Below are 20,899 nucleotides of genomic sequence, written 5' to 3'. Positions count from 1 at the left end.
ATGCATTATGGGAAACCGCCAGGTGATGTACATATGTATTTATGTAATGTATCGATCTGAGCCGAGCATTCAAACGTGCATGCTTAATGGAATTAAATAAAGCTGCACTGCATCTCATATACCTTTGTATACAACAGTTGGTATGTTTCACGTCAAGGTTGACGAGTGAGCCAGTGGACGGCTTCAGGAGTGGCCTGGTGAACATCTGAAATGCTGCCAGTGAAACTATCAAAGCGGGTGTTTGGCATTACTGTGTGGTCCATGGTATGAGACGGGTAACCACAGTCACACTGGGCTACTCTTCATTGTCCACTGTTGTATTAGATAGCCACATCAGCTGTGTGGTTCTATACAGACTATATTTTTGCGGAGTAAATTAAAACGGTGAGGAGGTTTTTTTTCCGTGGGATTTGGTGATTCGGTTGATTCCACTTCGCTGCGCAGGTTTTCCGTTCCTAGTCCACCTGTAACACCGGAAGTGGCAGAGGTGGATCTTCAAACATCCCAGGGGGGGGGGGGAGGGGGTCAGTCCCAAAATTTCAAGCTTAGAAAAAATTGCCCTACATTCATAATAATAAATCACCTCGTATAAATCAATAACATTTTAATTTTTGGTGTCTCAAGGGGATACGATCAATCCCATTGCCGCTGCCCTTGGATCCGCCACTGTCAAGCGGTGCCGCGGTTTGACGTTTGCGGTCTCTGTAAACGCCGCGTCGGTGGCACGGCGATGCCCGCGGCGACGACGACGATGACGACGATGACGATGGCGGTGGTGGCGGCGATGATGTTGTTGCAGGTGGTGCGGAAGCGCGGCATGGAGTACCTGCTGCGGCATGTGCCCGGGGTTCACCGCGAGCAGACGGGGATCTCGCCCGAGGAGGCCGAGCTGCGCTACATCCGCGAGGCGTCGCGCCTCGACGATGTCGCGGTGCACTACTACCGCCTCCAGCGGGTGAGGGGTGGCACGGCAGGGCACGGCAGGGCACGGCAGGGCACGGCAAACCCCGCCAGCCCCGCCAGCCCCGCCAGCCCCGCCAGCAGCGGGGGACGGGCTCCACCGTGATTCCAAAGATGGGGGGGAAAATATAACAACGACAACACTACCACCACGTGAAATGCACATCTAAAGATTAAAAACCGGCCTGTATTTTTAATCGTCGTGTGCCATGTTCTATCAACTGCTGAATGAAAGCCTTCCTAGGCTGTCGCCGTCTGTCATGGTGCTGCGAGGCAGCAATCCATTTGGCACCTGCGCACGAGCCGATGTCATAGTTTTGTTCCCGCACTTGATTTATTCTTGGCGCAGTATCACAGATTCATTGAAGAAGGATTTTTAGCTATCATAATTACAGCCTTACGTCAATTCACTGCTGGATGAAGGCCACTTCATCCAGCAATTTGTCAGTTGTGGTCTTTGTTTAACCACAATTTGCCATGCTGCAGGTTAGTGAAGGAGGGGCCACAGGACGAGTTCAGATATAATTTCAGATTTTTGTGAGTCCTAGCTGAGAGCTCAACTCCGATGTCCGTTCAGAGTGCAGTGTGCTAACCGCTGTGCCACCGGTCCATCACCTGTTATCTTTCGTGCATATAAATTCCTATAAACGGTTATTATTATTCCAACATATTTAGCAATTGTAAAATATGCAGCAAATCAATATCCATCAAATACACCTTGTAGTTTTGTAATATATTACCATAATAAATCCATATATTCGTTGCAATCAAATAACGGTTGCCTAAATGACAGCGTACTATTTTTTGAGTGCTGCAAGAACCTTTACCCCCCAAATTCCAAAATTCAAGGGAAATCCATTTCAGTGAAAAGGAATGCTCCACGTTGGGTTTTGCAGAGCACCTCCGACAGGTCCCAGCCGTTCCATCTCATCCATCGGCATGTGCACAGTCCACCGATGGAATTAAATCCTGTGGAATGAAAGACTTCCTCGAGTCACCCTACTCACTTCTCCTGCAATAAATCAGGGTGCCGTTAACCGTAGGAATGTCAATAATGTGTTGCGCCAATGCCACTAAGCCTTTGAGATGGGTTAAGAACGGATAAGTAATCGGCGGTCTTTTTAAGTTAACCCCCATGACCCTACGCCTCCCCCCCCCCACCCCAACTTTTCCTTCCACAGCACTCCCGCAAACTATCTCCCAACGAGAGGCAAGGATGCCCTCTTGGCAGTATGCTGCCAACATTGTGCCCCAATATTATCGTAACATTTTCCGAACGCTGCGTTTAATAAACAGAAATGTTTACCAAACCTCCTCCCTAAATTGAGTAACTCCCCAAAAGAACGTAGGTAAAAAATGCCTATAATTTCTGACACTATAACTGAACTCCCGTGCGCATTTTACACCTCTCATGTAATTCATGCCGTGTCACATCAGCTTTTTTTAGAGGTAGCCAAATAAATGAAAAAGATGAAGAACAAGAAGATGTATTTGTAATTGCTCTGACGTTTGCATTACCCTGGGGGTTTTACACGTGACATTTTCAGTTGTATAGCCTCCTGGCTCAACTCCTAAACATTATCCATTGTCACATTCTTTTGCAGAATAAGAAAGAGTCTGAAGCTTCATTGTTGCTGGGCGTGATGCTGAAAGGAATTCAGATTTACCAGGTGAGTGCAGGTACACATGATGATGAGTTGTACATCGAGAACTTGACTATATTTTAGTAGAGATAATGTACTGTATATTGAACTTCTTTCACACCGTACGTAGCCAACCGTGCTAATCGGAGGTGCGGGGGAAGGACAACAAAAATACAATTATCAAGCCTTGATATCAAGGATAATTAACTATTTTCAGTGTCATTATGATGTAGGTATTATACTGCAATAAATACACTGTATCTTCTTAAACCTGATTCACACTTTTTTTTTTCTGTTGGTGATGGAGCTAAGTGTTAAACATCTTGAATCATGTGTAATTAAGTTATTATTTAGTTATGCCAACTTAAAACGTTGTATTTAAACTATTTTGTTTGCCATTTACACGTTTCTGTTTGGTACGGTAGTTCGCGTTAGCCTCATTAATCTTTAAAAAAATGTATTTTAATAATTTTGTTAACACTTTACAACATCATTAAAGTCGCGCCAATAAACCTTTCTGGGTTGTATCCTCCAAGTTGTACCCGTTCATTATCTTGATAAAGTATCGATGCATTGTGAGGTTAATATTCATCTTACAGTTTATCGAATATAAACAGTTGTGAAGATTAGCTGCGGTGGTTCGCACAATGCGCGTTGAACCCGTTGTTCCAAGTTCGATTCCTGGCCCCATCATCAACCCACACTGACCAGCATCCATCGTGGAGTGAGAATGGCATTCATTTATATATTTTTTACTTATGATCGGGGCCAGTAATCGCAGGTGTCACAGGTTATCGTGACATGCTCTCTGTCCTGTCTCATCAATAGCTCACTTTTATAACCGTGCCGAGAGACTTGTTCCAGCAGAATGTCAGGAACAAATTGCACCGCTGCAAAGAACTTGAAATTACTGCACTCTGTTCCTTCTTTTGTCTGGAAGAAACTGAATGTTCCACTTAAGATACCTGTGTGTGTGTGTGTGCGTGTGTATTCCTTGTTGTGTGTCCAGGAGGCCGGAGAAACCAGACACTTACTTTATGACTTTCCCTGGTTCAATGTCGGAAAGTTAACATTTCTGGTAAGTGGAAATAAGACGATGTTATGCAGTATGTGTACATTTTTTTGTATATATATGAAAGTCTGCATAGCTGTAAATCTTTGCAGCCTTGGTCAGCTGGTGGAATTATACAGCCCCTTCCTTTTCTTGTGAGAAAAATGCAGGTTTTCAGGGAATGAGCTCCTTATATATATATATATTTTTAAAAATCAGGAATGTACAATGCCTGACATATATAATTGTTGGAGGTAGCCAGGTGTTTATGGGGGCTAATAACATGTTGGAGCACTGAACTTGTGTAAATGAATATTACTTCCCACAAATATTCGTCCCGGAGTGAACAGATAGTCTGCAGGAAATAAACACTCCTGACAACAACGCTGCTGTTTGTGGTGCAGAGTTCATATGTGGGCTCTCAGGGGGAGCAATTGAAAGACAATTCTAGATTTGAAGCTTTCGTGACTGCAAGGAATCATCTTCTTAGGTTTTTTCGGTAAAGTCACGTAGAAAGTAAAATAAAATAAAAACAAAAATCACGACGTTTTTTTGCCTCCGAAACGTCGTGATTTTTGTTTTTATTTTATTTTACTTTCTACGTGACTTTACCGAAAAAACCTAAGAAAATTGAAAGACAATTTTCATGAATAAAACAATGCATTAGGTAACATCAAGGTTGTAAATCAACAACTGTGCAGCTTGGTATAAACAAGTCGCGAATTATTCATTTGTCAATAAATTGGGCATTAGGTGCTTGAAAAAATAAATACAAGAGTTGGAATGTTGGCTTTTAGATTTAACAAAAAATGTTCTCTTAAAAGCCTTGTGGTGTAATTCAGTAAATCTCATATCAGTCACAAGTCAAAGAGCCTGCCTTATTTACAACACGTTCTTGACATTCTTGAGGTTTACAAAGCAAAATAAGAATTGACATAGCAGGCTGGCAGGAAGAGGTCAATAATACATCCATTTGGGTTACTTTTAGCAGAGTGGAAACGTATATGTCTGGAAGTAATTAATCAAATATTACCGTGAAAGCCCCTTTTTCTTGCCTGACAGGTTATGCTAAATGTACACAGCACTGTGTAAGTGTTCTCAGAGGCTTATTTGGTTTAAAAAAATCTATGTAAAGTAAGCCTCGTAACATTTGTTTTTCAAAACAGAGAGACGTAACGTTTAGTTGGCGGCGCAGATAGCTTGGTAGCAAAGACACTTTTAGACCGATGCTTCACAAAACTTCCAAGAAAAAAACACAGTCAGCGTTATTGCACCACTCAGTGCAAGTTCACTTTTGAATCGGGAAGGGTTTGTTTTCACACTTGATCAAATACCTTCAGGATTTTATTGGATTAATTCGTGGTACATTGGCACTGCGTGCGGCCGTAATATCCTAATTGCCGATGAAGCCATGGAGATGATAACAAGGTTGAAACTGGCCCAGGGTTTGCCTCCTTCAGCAAATGCCACTCGAATACCTTGGTCCAGTTGGTCACGAGGCTCATGGACATTCTTGAAACATTTTACGTGAAACGATGGTCTTCCTCTCTGTTCCTTATTTTATAAGGGTTATGTAATAATAATTATATAATGCACGACTTACCTGCGCTATAAGGGGAGTTGGGAGGTGATGTATGATTCACCACGGTAGATCTTGTCAATTGGCTCTGGTAGTGTGTACTTGTGCGTATACACACAAAGTCCGGTCTAAAAGGTTCGCAGAATTTTTGCGTTCATACTCTATAATGTTCCTATGTTTTCGGGTCATGCTGTGCGGTGTTTGGCACGATTTCTGACTTTTCACTGTATGTGCTGGGAGCCTCTTCAGGAACTGAATTCATGCCCTGTTCCTGAAGAAGGGTTGGTGAAGGTAGGGAGCATAGGTGTTGGAGCATTGGGGAGTCCAGTGGATTTCGCTGCTCTACTGACCTCCGTTGACAACGTAGCTCCTCTGCAGCCTCCAACACTTGTTTTATGTGTGGCGGTCACCCACCCGCCCATCCGAGGGACTGTCCAGGTTCAAAATTGCTTAGCTTCCGAGATCTTGACGCGATGGGTCGCGTTAGGAAAACGAGAGCTAAAATGAAATGACAGTCGTGATTGTGGTCTTGGCGGTGTTGGTGATGTTGCGCTTTGTTCACGCCGCGATTTTGTCCAGGGTAAGAAGTTTGAACTGGAGCCGGACGGGTTGCCTTCTGCCCGCAAGCTCACCTACTACACGGGCTGCCCGACACGCTCGCGCCACCTCTTGCGGCTGCTGAGCGAGACGCACCGCCTCTTCCTGAGCACCCAGCAGCGCCTGCTCAAGCTGCAGCGCCTGGAAGACAAGGAGGGTGAGTGAGTGCGGGAGGGGGCAAAGTGGCAGGCGGCCATCGTGTGCAAAGCCAATAAATACCGAGAGAGCCATGAGCATATAAGAATAGGTGTTTTACTCTTTCTGGCAATAAAACAGTTGTGTTAAGATGTTGAAACACCAAACGGAAACCTTTCGCAAGGAATCATGTCCGCATTAACCACACGTACTTGTGGTGAACATGCAAAAAAAACATGCTCTGATCATATATAGCATTGTCTTTGAGACTGATTGGCCTACACCAGAGACGGCCTTCTAGAGACACGAGCGTCCACCCACTGTCTGTTTTGGCTGAGAAGTCGAAGAAAAACTGTGCATGTGATCTTATTATGGGGCACGTGGAATGGGAGATTCGAAAGGACAAACTGTTCACAGTGACCTTGGACTACGTTCGGTCTATAAAAATACTTGTCATAGCACAAGATGTGTGTGTGTGCGTGTTTTTTCCCTCCATCGGTATTTATAATGATAGCGCGCCTCTTTGCCCAGCAAAGTCTAACTGAGTGTCAAGACTTTTTCAGGAGAGTCCTGAATCGGAATATTTGGCCGATGGCATGTGACAGTTAACCAGAATGCCTGGAGAAAACCTACAAAGCTCCACACAGATGCATTTAAGAATTTACATTTGCTTTACGATCATTTTCTGGCCAAATCTGGAGTGCCATGTTCAGTGTTCTGTAGTATATATTTAATAAAATTATAATTTTCTGGTTGGCACAGATAATCAGATCTCGCGAAAGATGTTATACCACTCACCACTGATGTTATATCACTCGCCACTGGTATTATATCACTCGCCACTGGTGTTATCTATAGCTGGGAATCAAACTCAGGTTGCCAGGTTTATACAGTGCATTAATTCTAGATTTGAAGCTTTCGTGACTGCAAGGATTCATACTCTGTTTTTTTCGGTAAAGTCACGTAGATACATTTAAAAAAAAAAAATGAAAACAACTAAATTAAATCACGACGTTTCGGGCTTAAGCGATTGTGCTTTCGCTACATTGTCCCCACCTGAAGAAGGACGCTTGTGTTGCGCCCGAAACGTCGTGCTTTAATTTAAAAAAACATTTTTTTTACCTTTACCTACACGGTGACTTTACCGAACAATGCCAAAGACTATAATACAGTGCAGTGTGCTAGTCACTGCTCCACCACTCACTTGATCGCCCCTAGCCACGATGTAAATCCACATTACACTGGCAAAGTTAAATGCCACAGTTTTGATTATAATGTGTTATTTAGTTATACAAGTTTTAACTAAACCTGCGCATTTCACTCATGATTATACGCATTTGCTTGATCTGATCATTATGCACCGTCACTGTGTTCACGTATTTTATTAAAATATATTGCATTTGTATCAGTAATTCGCATTTTTGTGGAGTAGTTTTCCATTCTAATTTCTGTCATGTACGCTAATTTGCACACATTTGTTAATCTGGTTTGACCCGTTTGGGATTTTTATTTACTGTGCTACTGACGGATCTTTTTAAAGCAGGGCTGTTGTGGGAAAAGCTGACTAATTGTTTAATGTCAATATTGGCCATTCGCCAGGTATGCATTTTCACTCGGGTTTGGCACAAAGATAAAATAATCATTGTTTAGTTACTGAATTTGACATTCCATATCATTCACAAGAGAAAAATCCTCTGAGCGGATTGTAAATACAGTATCTGTATTAAAGGATAATAACGTATTTTGATTTTTCAACTTAAGTAAAAGTTACTGGATTCTACAGGAATATTTCTAAATGGTCTAGAGCAGGGGTCCCCAACCCCCGGGCCACGGACCGCTACCGGTACCGGTTCGTGGCCTGTTAGGAATCGGGCCGCACAGCAGCACGAGGTGAGAGCGGTGAGTCCGCGCGTGGCCCGCCCCCATTATTTCATTATTCACCACTTCCATCCGCGCCTCTTTCCCGACTGCGGACTTGTCTCATTCACAGTTTTGGTAAGCCCACAAGCTGCTAACCCCTAGCCAAAATGAGTACAAAAACAAACGTCTCTGGAAAGCTTCTTTGAAAAGGGGGAAAGACCCAATGATGACCCCCCCCTCCCCCCGTCAGTGAAAAAATTGTCTTCCACGAAACTTGTCCCTGGTGCCAAAAAGGTCGCTGCTATAGATGCATCGGAAAGGCTGATAAAATTGTGTATTTCCCTGAATTTCTATACATTGAGAATATTATCTTATTGCAAGGATTCAGAATAAGACTCGACCTAAAATAACTCATATCTTCTAGGTACACAGTGAAGCTTGAAGTTTTGTTAATTTGAGAAGAAAGACTTGAAAGTAACTTACAGTCACTCTCTGCAGTGACATGTTTAATAGGCAGTGTGCCACAGCGCTGTCATTTAAGTGCACATGAAAGGCAATTTAAAGTCGTGTTTTTTTAAAATAATTGCTTGTGTCAGGGAGTCTGCGGCATATGGATGCAATTATTATTCACAGCTACAGGAGAAGGCGTGTTCCAAAAATGAATAATAATGGAGGAAATATCATATTTTTTGACAACGTAGCCATTCTAACTAATGGAAATAAATTACAGGAAATGAAACAAAAGTTGAATAAAGAAGCCAGCAAAGTTGGGCTCAGGATAAATATGAGCAGAATGAATGTGGTGTACAACAGGAAGCCGCATATCCTGCCCGTGTAAACACAGAATGTTTTTTTGTTTATATATCCGGACGTTGTCGCGCGTGCAGCCAAGTTGCGCTACCGTGAGTCGTACATCAGCGACACGCTGGAGCTGGAGCTCGAGACCCTGGAGGGAGCGCCGCGGTCTCACGGCGGCAGCGGAGGCACCGGCGACAAGCGCTGGTCGGGCCACTCGGGCGCGAGCCGGGCGAGCACGCACACATCGGGCATCGAGGCAGACACGCGCCAGCGTCTGGCTGACAGGGGCAGCACGGCGTCCTCCAAGCAAGGTGACGCGAGGACACGGCGGTTGATTGTGGAAGATCAGGGTTGCCACCGTGGCATGGTGTGACACTGAAAAAAAAAAGTGTAAGAGCGCAGCCCTGCAATTACTTGCTCAAGCCCCTGTTGGTGGAAGGTCCACCACTAAGAGGGGCTCTAGAGAGTCCCCCCCCCAATTTTTTTCACACTGTCCACATGCCTTGAAAGAGGTAGGAGAACCCATACACCTTACCCCACCGCGTGCGACATTCCGATTGACCAAACGTGGTGGATAAACTTTTATTACAGGGTGGACATACGTGGGTGGGGGGGGCGGCAGATTAAAAATAAACTTGCCCAAGTTTCAGTGGCCGTCAACCAACTTGCACTGACCAACATAGTGAAGTATGGTCAAATAACCCTCACAAACAACCCTCACGGCATGGAGAGGCCGTAACCCACCGTCATCGTCACTGTTGATTATTTACACTGCATCTCCCATGCAGTACGTCCAGTGGTGGGCTGACACAAATGGCCGTACATAAAAGTTTAAAGTGAATTACGCGCAAGAGAGGGTAGGGGTACTATCCTTGGCTGGTGGTAACGCAGAGTGTTGTTGCGTGCTCTGGCTCAGTTGGATTTGAAGCGGTGGAGGTCTCTGTTGACGAGCCACAGCAGATGGTTTTCAGTGAGGAGATGCAGGACCTGCTACCCAGCCTGCACTCTGGCCAAGGTGAGGTCAATCCCCGCGGGATGTGCTCTCAGTGGCCATCTGCTCTCCATTATACTGTGCGCCTTTCTTTCTGGCCAGCAGTGAAAGTGCTCTGTGCGTGTTCTATCAAAGTCCCTTTCAACAGGATTAATGCCAGCTGAAGGGGTCAAAGCTATGCAGTCAACAAGAGAAAAATGTCCTGTATATATTCATGCTTGATTTTCCTCTGACAACAAAAACACCTGTACGCTTTTCCTGACGGATGTAAGCAATGGAAGCCTAAGATAACAATCTGTTTGTGGTGGTAATGCCCCGGTTACATGCGTATATATATTTAAATAATAACAGATGTATTGTTTGAAAGGGCCCTTCATTTTTTTTTGTGGCTAATGTGTATTACTATTATACGAGGGCAAATATGCTGGTGAACTTTCTTCAGAACTAAAATTTCAACCCATAAAAAATATATAGTTTTCTTACAAATTCTGACTTAACCTGGAGGGAGGCATTCTCAATTTAAAGTCTTTAGTTATGTTTTTACCTACGTTGATGTTGTCCTAAAATAACACTCGCAACCATAATCTGTAGCAGTGTAAGAAAGTGTTCATTGCATACCGTTGAGCGAAGGTGTTTTTGGTAAATGAAGTCGACTGTGGCCATGGTGTGTGTCCGTGTGCCGGCTTGACAGAGATGAGTGTGTACCAAGAAGACCTCGGCACCTTGGTGGCTCCGGCGGCGGTCGGGTCCACCACCGTTAAACTGCGTGGCACCAGCACCGACTGCTTGCCCCAGGTACGCAGCGCTTAGCAAAGGAGCACTGTGTTCTTCAATTGGCACATTTATATTGAGATTCGTTTTTTACGAGTCACTTTGACTTCTGTGTGCTCTTTATTTGAATAACAAAAAATACTTTCTAGCCCTTGGTGAGTCCACTACTGCATTGGAGGCTGTCCCCACTCCATTGCCGGTTATGGGAGTTTGTTTGAGCGTAATTGACCATGTGATCAATGTGGATTGGTGAAGAAGGGTGAACCCAGGACTGGTTTAGATATTGCCAGCGAACTCATGTCACCGGGCTCACGGATCGGCGTGTGAACCACTGCACCATGTTTAATCATAACATTAGTATATAACGAGAGGGATGTCGACATACACGTATTTTACATGTTTCATTTATTAAGTCATGAGCCTGCTGATCAGAAATGGGCAGAGATAGATGTTGCCCCATGTTTCACCCAGGCAGCCGGAGCGCTTATCACTAAAACAACAAACATTCGTAGGATTTAACAATGCTCAAGTTAAGAGAACAGATATACTGTTAAGAATTACAAAGAAGTAAAATCTTGTCAACAATTCTCATTGTAAATCTAGACATATCAGTAACTGTTTTGATGAGCATGGGTTTCTGAAATTGTATACTTTAGTTACAGGGAGTTACTTAGTATTATTTAAATGCGCTAAATACAATCTCATTTCTAAATGCACATCATTGAAATCCTTTTAAAGCGTAATTATATTGAACCTCTGCCGTTATAGGGTTACACTTGTAATTAGCATTTTATCACGCTGTCATGTCTGTTATTGAAAGGCTAACAGCAGTGGCGTAGCGTGGGTTGGCATGCGTGCTCATAGCAAAACAATTAAATGTCCCCCCTCTGAGTAGCCCAGCGCCTGGGCCCTGGTGCAGTTACACCGCCTGCACACTCAATAGCCGTGCCAATGATCGATATATTTCTCCATTCTGTTATGTCGAATTTTCTTTTCTCTTATCAAAATACTGCAATGCCACATTTCTGTATGTCATAAACATCCTAAATACCAATCTGTCAAGTGACTACACAAGTTGTCGATTTGCATTCTGCATTGACAAGTGGTTCAATGATGACAATGATAAAGTACAGTCCTTTGTAAATCCCCACTGCTGATGAAGTCCTTGCCAGGCCATGTCGGTTGTTGGAGTTGTTTGACCATATTTCACCATGCTGGTCAGTTCAGGTTATTCGAAGGTGTGCCATGGACCGGATCAAATATTATTCACCACTGATCTCGTAGTTGTGGTATTTTCCACTCTGGTTTTTTTATTTGTATCCCGTGGCTATTTGGTAGTATGCACTTACATGAAAACACTTTGATTGAAAAGAGGATTGTATTCACTGTACTGTGAACAATCTTGAGACAATTAATTTCCCAAAGCCACATGCTTCTAATGGGTACATTCAGCACCTTTTAAATTATATTTAGCCATAAAAATGTTGATTTACGTTGGTGAACAGTGGTGGGCATTGATTTTTTTTTCAGATTTTAAATTCCAGAAATATAATTTACAACATACTTCAGCAGTAAACCAAAATGGTGGCCAAGACTCTGATTCGTAATATAACCACATAACAGATGTTATTAGCCTTTTGTTCTGAAGCCAGATACTATTTGTGCTCAAATGTTTTGTTTCCACAGAGCTCAGATCTTGTGCCAAAAGCCAGCTGTGTTTCTGAGCGGCTATAACCAGACCAACATAACTCAATGCCATTGATTTTATTCAGAAAATGAGATATTTTAAGAATTTAAGAAAGATTATCTTAAGAGGGGGTCTGCCAAAGGCAAGAAAAAGCTAAATTGAGGATTTTAAAAAGTGAACAAGAAATCTGGTTCTGAAGGAGATCTCGAACATTTTTACCTTCCCTGCAGAAATGTTCAACATCTGTGTTTGTTGTCGACAAAGAAATATAAAGTATAAATAGATATAGATTATTTTGAAAAACGGATACCACATCCATTTAATGTAGGTCAAAATGCATACACTAAAACTACAAAAATATACCCAATAATCCACGACCCCCTTAAATATCAAGTTTCGCTCGTCAAATAAGTGCAAAATTTTCTTATTTTGCTAGAAATGTAACTTAACGCACTCCATGAACCCCGCAGCTCATTTTTCTTATTAATATTGAGACTCATTACCTAAATCGTCTAACAAATGAATATTAATCTTGAAGTTTGGAGGTACGCAGTTCAAGCTAACACAACAAATGAGCGTACGATTGCTTGACGGAGGAGGCATCTGCTGACGAAAAAGGTGCCTTCTGGCCTGACCTGGACAGGTGGTGACACGAGCGCCCAAGCCACGCGTCTCGAGCGACCGGCACAGCCAGAGCCTGGACGACGTGCGGCTCTACCAGGGCGATCGACCCCTTGCGGTGGCCGTTGACCCCGATGTGTCCCAGAGCTACACGTTTGGCTGCTCGCTGCAGGGCGGCAGCGTCACCGCGGCCGGCTGCCATGGGGGTGGCGGTGGCGGCGGATACCACGCCGCGTCGAGGGGGGAGAGGCCTTCGGACAAGTACGGCTTCGGACCCTTGCACCGGCCGTGCCTCGTCAAGCGCGCCAGCAACTGCCTCTCGCTCGACTTAATTGGTGGCGATGGTTTTCTTGAGTTCGTGGTTTGACTTTATTCATTAGCATACGATGACGCGTTGTGGATTTATGTTGTGTTTAAAGGCCACTGGCGTGGAAGAGTAGACCAGAATACCCTCCGGAGAGGCTCTATAGAGCTTCCTCTCGTGGAAGTCCTTCCACCACCAGTGGCATAAGCGAGAAATTGCAGGGGCTTCACCTCTACATAAATTCCACTGCTTCTCGAATAGCTGTATTAAAGGGATGGTGCTGTGAAGCAACAAACAAATGTGATGAACAAAGATGAGTTTTTCTACAATATCTTATGAAAATAAAATAAAATCAAACTTGCCTATTATAAGCAAGTGTGTACACATTCCGGTGTTTATAATAATTATAGGATTTTAGTGTAGAACGCAACTCTTCTGGCAGTTTTGACAAATTTGTATGGTAATATATAAAAGCCAGACTTAACTTGCAAGTGAAGTATAAACACACTTAATGTCTAATAATATTTATAAAGGAGAACGTAAATGTGGAAAAAAATGTATGGGCAACGCGTGGTGTTAATTTGCAATTACAAATGAACTCGGAGTATGTACGCTTAATTATATTTGGACAAAGTACGTATTGATATTAATTGTATTTATTTACATGCAGATACCATGACATTAATCTTAATTATTTTCATGATGTGCATGTCTGTATTAGAGTGGCTGGCGTTGAGAGCTGAGAGGATTTTTTTCTCCTTTAAGCACTAGAAGTGTCAAATATTTGCCCAATTGTTCGGAGCAACAAATAATGTGTGCTTTGATGCATATGGTAGCACAATGATGGGTTCTGCTTCAAATTGTCAGAAGAATGGCCAAGTTGAACGCTATTTCATGCAGCGTTATTTTCTACCAAAAAAACCCAGTAAAAAGTATTTAATTTGTACCGAAATAAATATATATATATATCCCACAATTGAAATGTAACTTCACGAGGCTGCTTGTTTGTGGGATGTAGCTGAGAACCTACAGCAACCTTTGCCTGACATGGATTCATCAACCCAAAATCAAGGGATTGTTGTATTTAGAAACTTTACGAACAACTTAATTCGTGCCAAGTATTATTCTACCGTCAATTGTAAATACAATGAAATGTAGAGGGAAACATTGAGATGATACATTAGAAATTTATTTACAGAAGTAATTACGTGTATTGTGCATTCGTGGAATGTTCCTGTGGTATTTACAAATTTGCCAATCGTGAAAGAATCTTGTTTCCCAATGTCATATGTGCGCCACCTAGTGGCGTGTGTAGGTAATGACACGTGGTGCAGATAATTCCAAGAAAACAACACTCCTTGAACGCAGGTAACGACCTCGGGTGACAAATGTGTCTAAAGCCTTTACACAAGAGGTAATTTTGTCAATAGCGCGTAGTGCTGAACTCTGCACCTCACTCGCGATGAATTGTTGACCTTCATTTGAGCAGTCAGGTTTGACACATTCCTAAATCCCATGTTATTCCATGCCATTGCAGTCTGGCAGAAAGAAGCACACTGCCACCTCATCCAATGAGTGGCTGCATTCCAACCTTTATTCTGCAGCGCTTCAAAAGCACAGACTACAGTTGCTAACAAAAATGCCCCCCCATACTGTTTAATTCACAATCAAAATCAGCCATGATCGATTCATCGCTGTGCTCTGTTTATAGGTCACTTGTAGCATTTTCATCAGTTGTGCACATTTCAACTGCATGGTTATTTATACACGAAATACTATTTATTAAATCCTGATAGAAATCGATTTAAGCTGTTAGATGCTGTACATTTTGCTTGAAATACCTATACTGTTACCAGCGTGTGCCAAAATATTCAGCACTTCCTAATGTGTACATTTAAACTTTATGAAACAATATGCTATGAATGCGGTACAGTCAGTTTAAAAGAAGCATTCATGTGCCTCGAATAATAAAGGCGTATGAAATAATGATCTGGCTCCCAAAGGGGTAATGTATTTTATAAATACTCGCCACAATGTTTTTAAGACTGGATCAATGACAAAAATAATACCTATAGCTTCACAAGACACCACCAAGCTATGAAAAAAAAATCTAATTTGTAAATTACAGTAATTATTTTGGCAAAAAAACTATCTTTTTTAAAATAAGATGCCTGATGTTTTTGGCCGACAGCTATCCATCCGTAATTATAATGAGTGTAATTTCTGAAACGTTAACATTACACTGTTTTGTACAATAACCTACAGCCATTTGTCCATCTACTGCTGGATGCAGGCCTCCACGTGTTGGTGCAACTGCCCTGTATCGTGGTAGATTTTTATCACACTACTTGTGGATGCGTTCTTTTTCCAAAAAATAATTATAATCGATGGAATTGACATTTTGACGCTATTCAGCTTTGAAAGTAAAGAAGGGACATGTTTTGTTAACACTGTCACCGGTTTCTCTTTCTCATCATGTTTCCCCCAGCCTTGACTTTTTCTGGAATTGTTTTACCGAACAATATTGTACTCATCATTCATTCCGTGGCCCATCAGATACGAATGCCAGACAGCAGGAGAAACCAAGATAACCCTACGGTAATTTGAGTGGAGGGAAATCTCTGTAGAGCCTCGACTCAAAAGTAGGAATTGCCAGCTTTGGCAAACCCTACTTTTGGAGGCTCCCTGTGTATGCCGGGTTGTGTGCGTGTGTGGGTTACGGCCATTTGAACAAAGTTTTGAAATGTGACCAACGTAACCATGTGAGCATTTTTTTTTTCTTCCCAGAGCATTGGCTTCTGGTAACAGTATTTTCAACTTGTCAACAAGAACAAATTGTATTTCAAATGTAAAATTTGTAAATTACCTTTGTATTACAGCACCACTTTTGTACGTATAAGTGTTCTATTATTATTCATTCATTTACACTTTGCAATTATTAATACACTTGGCAATTGTTACTGTTATCGTTTTGTCAGCGTCCACTATGCAGTCATGTAACTATGCAAGCATTGTGTATACAATCAGGTTCTTGCAATTGCAGTGGATTTGCATTTTTAAAAGTTAAGAAAAGAGTTGTTAAATCAATGTGAAGGTATTATTGCCTCACTCGGTGGAGTGTGCAGCCGATGAACCGACACCGTGGCCCATGGAACAGGGGGCCCAGGCACCGAGCTGTCAGTGGGGGGAGACATTGGACAGGAGTTGGGGGGGGGGCCCATTTCATCCTTTGCATAAGGGCCCATGCCAACCATGCTACGTCACTGGGTTTCGTTATAATATGACAGTAGTTGTGTGTTTTGTGTAGAAAGAAATGACCAACAATAAGCTTTGCTGTCCGCGTGTACTTTCCCATGGAGAGACGGTGCTTAAAATAAACTTATCCTGTGTAACTTAAGTCTCGTCCACGGTCCATCTTTCTCCTCTCACCCTCTGAGCACAGTTGTGGTTCCAGTATTTATTGTTGTTGACACTTTCACTGAACATCGAGTGTCGGCAATACAACGTATTTTGACTGCCCATATGACCTTAGCTTTTCATGATTAACTTTAGTTTACCAAAAGCAGGACACATCCCTCGAATGAATAATATCTGGTGCTTGAGACTCATGGTGGAGTGGCAGCCATGGAAGGGAACGCGATGATGCCCACCACAAAGCGTAACTGCACGAGTCCGCATGATTTCAGCAGTAAATGAAACAGCCATTGATTCAATGTATGCATTCATAGACGTCAATGTGGCTGCAATCATTGGAAAGATGTTATTAACCATGTAAAAAATAAATATTTAACTACGCATATTTGTACCATCTTATTTGACAGCTACTAGTCTATTTTACCGAGTTGTTGACATCCCCAGCGTTTAACAGTGCTGCTATATATATTTTTTTGTTTTGTAAGTCAACACCGGCCGTTATTCTTGCGGAGGTCCTTAACCTCTGGACCTTCCCCTTCTAGCCCCGCCCACCTTCCACTTCTAGCCCCGCCCACCTCCCCTTCTAGCCCCGCCCACGCTCCCAGTCCCTGACTGCCACATTTAGATAAGCTCCTCCCCTTAACCAGTATTTAAGATCTTGTCTCTTGGATTTCCCTTCACTTGATACAGTAAATTTGGCTGTGACGGTCCCACCTGAAGACGGAGACTTGTGTTGCCTCCGAAACGTCGTGATTTAATTTAGTTATTTTAATCTATTATTATTGTATTATTTTTTACCTACGTGACTTTACCGAAAAAATCATGCACAAGGTGTGTTATATTTACCTTTACAAATTCATGTATGAATGCCATTCTTTATCAGCATCGCTTAAGAACTGAAACAGGTCTGATTAATAACCGGACCCTCCCCCCACCCTCCCCCCCGTGGCTCAGGAGACTACCCCTGCCAAGTCTGTAGATGACGATGCCACGTGTAAGTTAAACTAAGATGGGTCTTCAATTCAGCCGTTGAGAGCGATACATTTTACAAATGGTACAAAGCTATAGTTTACTGATCGTCATCTTCTGCAGTGCTCAATCCACTGCTGGATGCAGGCCTCCCCAAGCTGTTTCCACCTGTCAGGATCCTGTGATGTACAATGCACCCAGCACCTGCACGAGATCTGATTTCATGTCTCCATCTCGTTTGTGGGTGAATGATACATAATAGAACGCACAACAAGCCATTACTTGCGTATCATGTGTATACGCTTGAAATAAAGCAAATACTGCAATTTACAAGCGGATACGTTATTTAACAATGGTTAAGCGGGGAAGGCCCCTCACTGAAAGTGACTTTCAGACACGGGGTGCACACTGCCCAATGATTACGCATTTACCATTCTTCCATCTTCCAGGTAGGGATTCTGCCACGGTGTAACGGTGAACACACTGGACTTGCAATGCAGAAGACGCCCATTCGATCTCCTGGTGCGGACGTTGAAGTATGGGATAGTTTCTTAAATCGCCGTTGGGACTCCCGGATGTGTAATTGGGTGTTACTGGAGTCAGACAATCGGCAGGTAGCGTTTGGTGCGGTAAATTGTGGGCACTCCTACATTTCCCAAGACGTCTGGCCAGGATGACAGAGTAGGCAACATGCTCTCTCGACGGATATCGAGAGCTCCCTCTGGTGTAGGCCCTTTCTGCTTGCAGTGACGTGAGCAAGCACTTGCAGGGCTGCTCCCTTACCTAAACGCTGTCTCAACTGCAGTGCTACTGACAATGGAGTGCACACTTTGGTATGCCAGAGAAAGCTTTGAGTTGTATTTTTTTAATTCACCTCCAACAGTTTCTGGCGATGTCACAAATGATTTTCCTATCTGAGAGAAGATGAAAGATTTCCAAACCACACTTTTAAAAAAAAACCCTTTGAACCCAGCTGGATATTTGGGCACACTAAGGTCGTAAAAACGTACTTTGTTCTTTTTTGGCAAGGCTATCGGAAAGTTAGTCAGCCTTTCACGTTTTGACCAGAAGGTTAAACGCGGACACAAAATGTGCCTTTTGAAATTTGTACAACTTTACCTAAAGTGCGCACGGTGCGTTGTACAAAGCTACATTTCCACTAGTTAAACTGCAACGTTTGTGTTTCCACTTGGTGTGCTGACAGATTTGTCGAGACAAACTGTGCCATAATTAGATGAGCTCATTTAAAATTGTTTGTTTTACAGATGCTGCCATCTAATTTGAAATCTAGTATGGCTTGAACAGCAGAAGCGTTAATACTCTATATTTGCCTTGTAAATTAACAAAAAAAACTCAAACGTGAATGCGTTGGGTTTATGAAGCAAAGCAACCAGCTCGGAAATAGGCACGAGGGGGATTTGTATAGAAGCTACCTTTCTTTACATCAACGATGTGAAGTGGAGACAATGCATGTCGACTGATCACTGTGTGTGAAATTGTCCACACCTGAATTGATGACATTTTAAACATTTCATAAAGGGCGTGTTGCGTGCGGTAAGGGCGTAGTCGGAGAAAATCTAGCGTGCACAGGAGCGTATAAACAAGTCACAATGCTTAAGACGTGGTTTTATCAGCTCTTTTGTTTGGCTGTACTGCCATCTCCTGGGAGTTTCACAAATTCATGCAATACACCAACCCATGCCTCAAAAAGTCCTGGACCTCAGGTGTTTGCAACCATAACAACAATAACAACACAATTTCTGGCACAACACTGTTGTAATTAATTCTAGATTTGAAGCTTTCGTGACTGCAAGGATTCATATTCTTAGGTTTTTTTCGGTAAAGTCACGTAGGTAAAAAATTAAAATTAATAATAGTAAAATAAAATAATAAAATAAAAATCACGACGTTTCGGAGGCAACACAAGCTTCCGTGTTATGTAGACTAGCCGTAGTCTCAAGCCGCACCTTACCATAATAATAAAAAGGGGGCCTGTCCTGCCCCCCCCCTCAACCAGTATATATACGGGATAGTATCTCTTGGATCTCTCATTTACTTGATACAGCAAGCGTGCTGTGACTGTTGTAATTAGTCTCGTAAGGAAAATGCAACAGTGTTGCAACGCATATACCGTAACACAAAACTTACGCCTATCCGTTGATAGTGTAAATAGTAGAACGGATAAGCGGCACAAGACTCCTAAGTTGAATCTTGATTTGAAGCTTTCGTGACTGCAGGAATCCATACTCAGCAGCCTCAGCAGCATATCATGCTTTCCAACCTGATTATGGACGCTTGTGTTGCGCCCGAAACGTCGTATTTTATTTTATACCTACGTGACTTTACCGAAAGAACCTAAGAGTATGGATTCCTAAGTTGGTCAAATGTAAATGTTTATCAAAATGTCGGCCTCGTTCCCATAAACTGCATATCATTGGTATCAGTAATTTATATCATGTACTCGTCTATAAGGAGTTCTCCGGACATGTATGATTTCTGTGCCACAATACACGTTGCTTCTGGACGTGTGATTAAGTGGGTCAGTGGACAGCGTTGACAGATTAAATAATTAATCACTCCACTATAAGTACCATTTTGACAGAAAATAAAATCCATCGCCTTCTCAAAGTGTACCCATATTGATGTGAGATTTGTTTTACTTTCTTTTGTTATTGCTATGGTGCTCAAGCACTACGGATCTCCCTTGTAAATTTGACGGGAAACTGACCGCACGAGATCATCCGTGCAATTTTATAAAATATATATAAACATTGGCTTTGCTTGTTTAACTTTGCTTGGCTAAGAACTCACAGTGCGTGTCACAGGTGTTGACCAAACATCCCTTTGCAGGACCCTCGTGAGAAAATGAACAGTCTTTGGACTCAGCGTTATTTTCATGGGTAAATTGGGAATTATTATACTGGTAGGAACCTCCTGGTTACACCAGCCCACAGGGGATTATTGTGTCCGTCCGTCCGTCGTGCATCCAAAAATGCGAGGGGTGGGGCTGGGTGGAGAGGGGAGGGTGGGGAGGGGCTGGATGGGGAGGGTGGGGAGGGGCTGGGTGGGGAGAGGCTGGGTGGGGAGGGGAGGGTGGGGAGGGGCTGGGTGGGGAGGGGCTGGGTGGGGAGGGGCTGGGTGGGGAGGGTAGGGCTGGGTGGGGGGTGGGAGGGGTGGGGCTGGGTGGGGAGGGGCTCGTCACCCCATGGTGGCCTTATAAAACTCAACGTTTAACCTACTCACGCCGGCTTGTGCCCGCCCTCACAGTCGGGCATATTTGCGGAATACACCACGCCGCCGTTGACGCTGGCCATTGACCGAGCAACCCAACGTTCCTTCCAGCTCCCTCCGCAGGAGGAATGTGTTCATGATATCGTTTGCATCGCTTATTTGTGCTTCCACTGACAATCCTGTAGGGACACCTAGCGGCCAGGGCGGGGTATTGCGGCTTAGGGGCAAGCGAGAGCAACACGGGGGGGGGGTCTCTCTGGCACAGCCCCTTTAGGGGCCGTCCATAAA

General features: G+C 43.2%; 1 protein-coding gene across 4 annotated transcripts in view; it reads left to right on the top strand.

The window, feature by feature from the left end:
• The window catches only part of LOC144720074 (FERM domain-containing protein 6-like), a 31,471-nt gene extending 15,077 nt beyond the window's left edge, over positions 1-16,394 (top strand). For all 4 annotated transcript variants that reach the window (XM_078596544.1, XM_078596542.1, XM_078596540.1 and 1 more), the window contains 8 exons: positions 800-955; positions 2,565-2,630; positions 3,613-3,681; positions 5,813-5,987; positions 8,713-8,934; positions 9,540-9,638; positions 10,306-10,409; positions 12,716-16,394. In XM_078596544.1, the coding sequence (XP_078452670.1) occupies positions 800-955; positions 2,565-2,630; positions 3,613-3,681; positions 5,813-5,987; positions 8,713-8,934; positions 9,540-9,638; positions 10,306-10,409; positions 12,716-13,060 (1,236 nt within the window). In that variant the 3' untranslated portion in view covers positions 13,061-16,394. The remainder of the gene's footprint in view (positions 1-799; positions 956-2,564; positions 2,631-3,612; positions 3,682-5,812; positions 5,988-8,712; positions 8,935-9,539; positions 9,639-10,305; positions 10,410-12,715) is intronic.
• Positions 16,395-20,899: the final 4,505 nt, after the last annotated feature.

This window comes from Lampetra planeri, chromosome 7, assembly GCF_965212315.1.
Source record: "Lampetra planeri chromosome 7, kcLamPlan1.2.h2, whole genome shotgun sequence".
NCBI classification, from domain to species: domain Eukaryota; kingdom Metazoa; phylum Chordata; class Hyperoartia; order Petromyzontiformes; family Petromyzontidae; genus Lampetra; species Lampetra planeri.
Note: the sequence above shows the minus strand (reverse complement) of the source record. Positions and strands in the feature narration are given on the sequence as shown.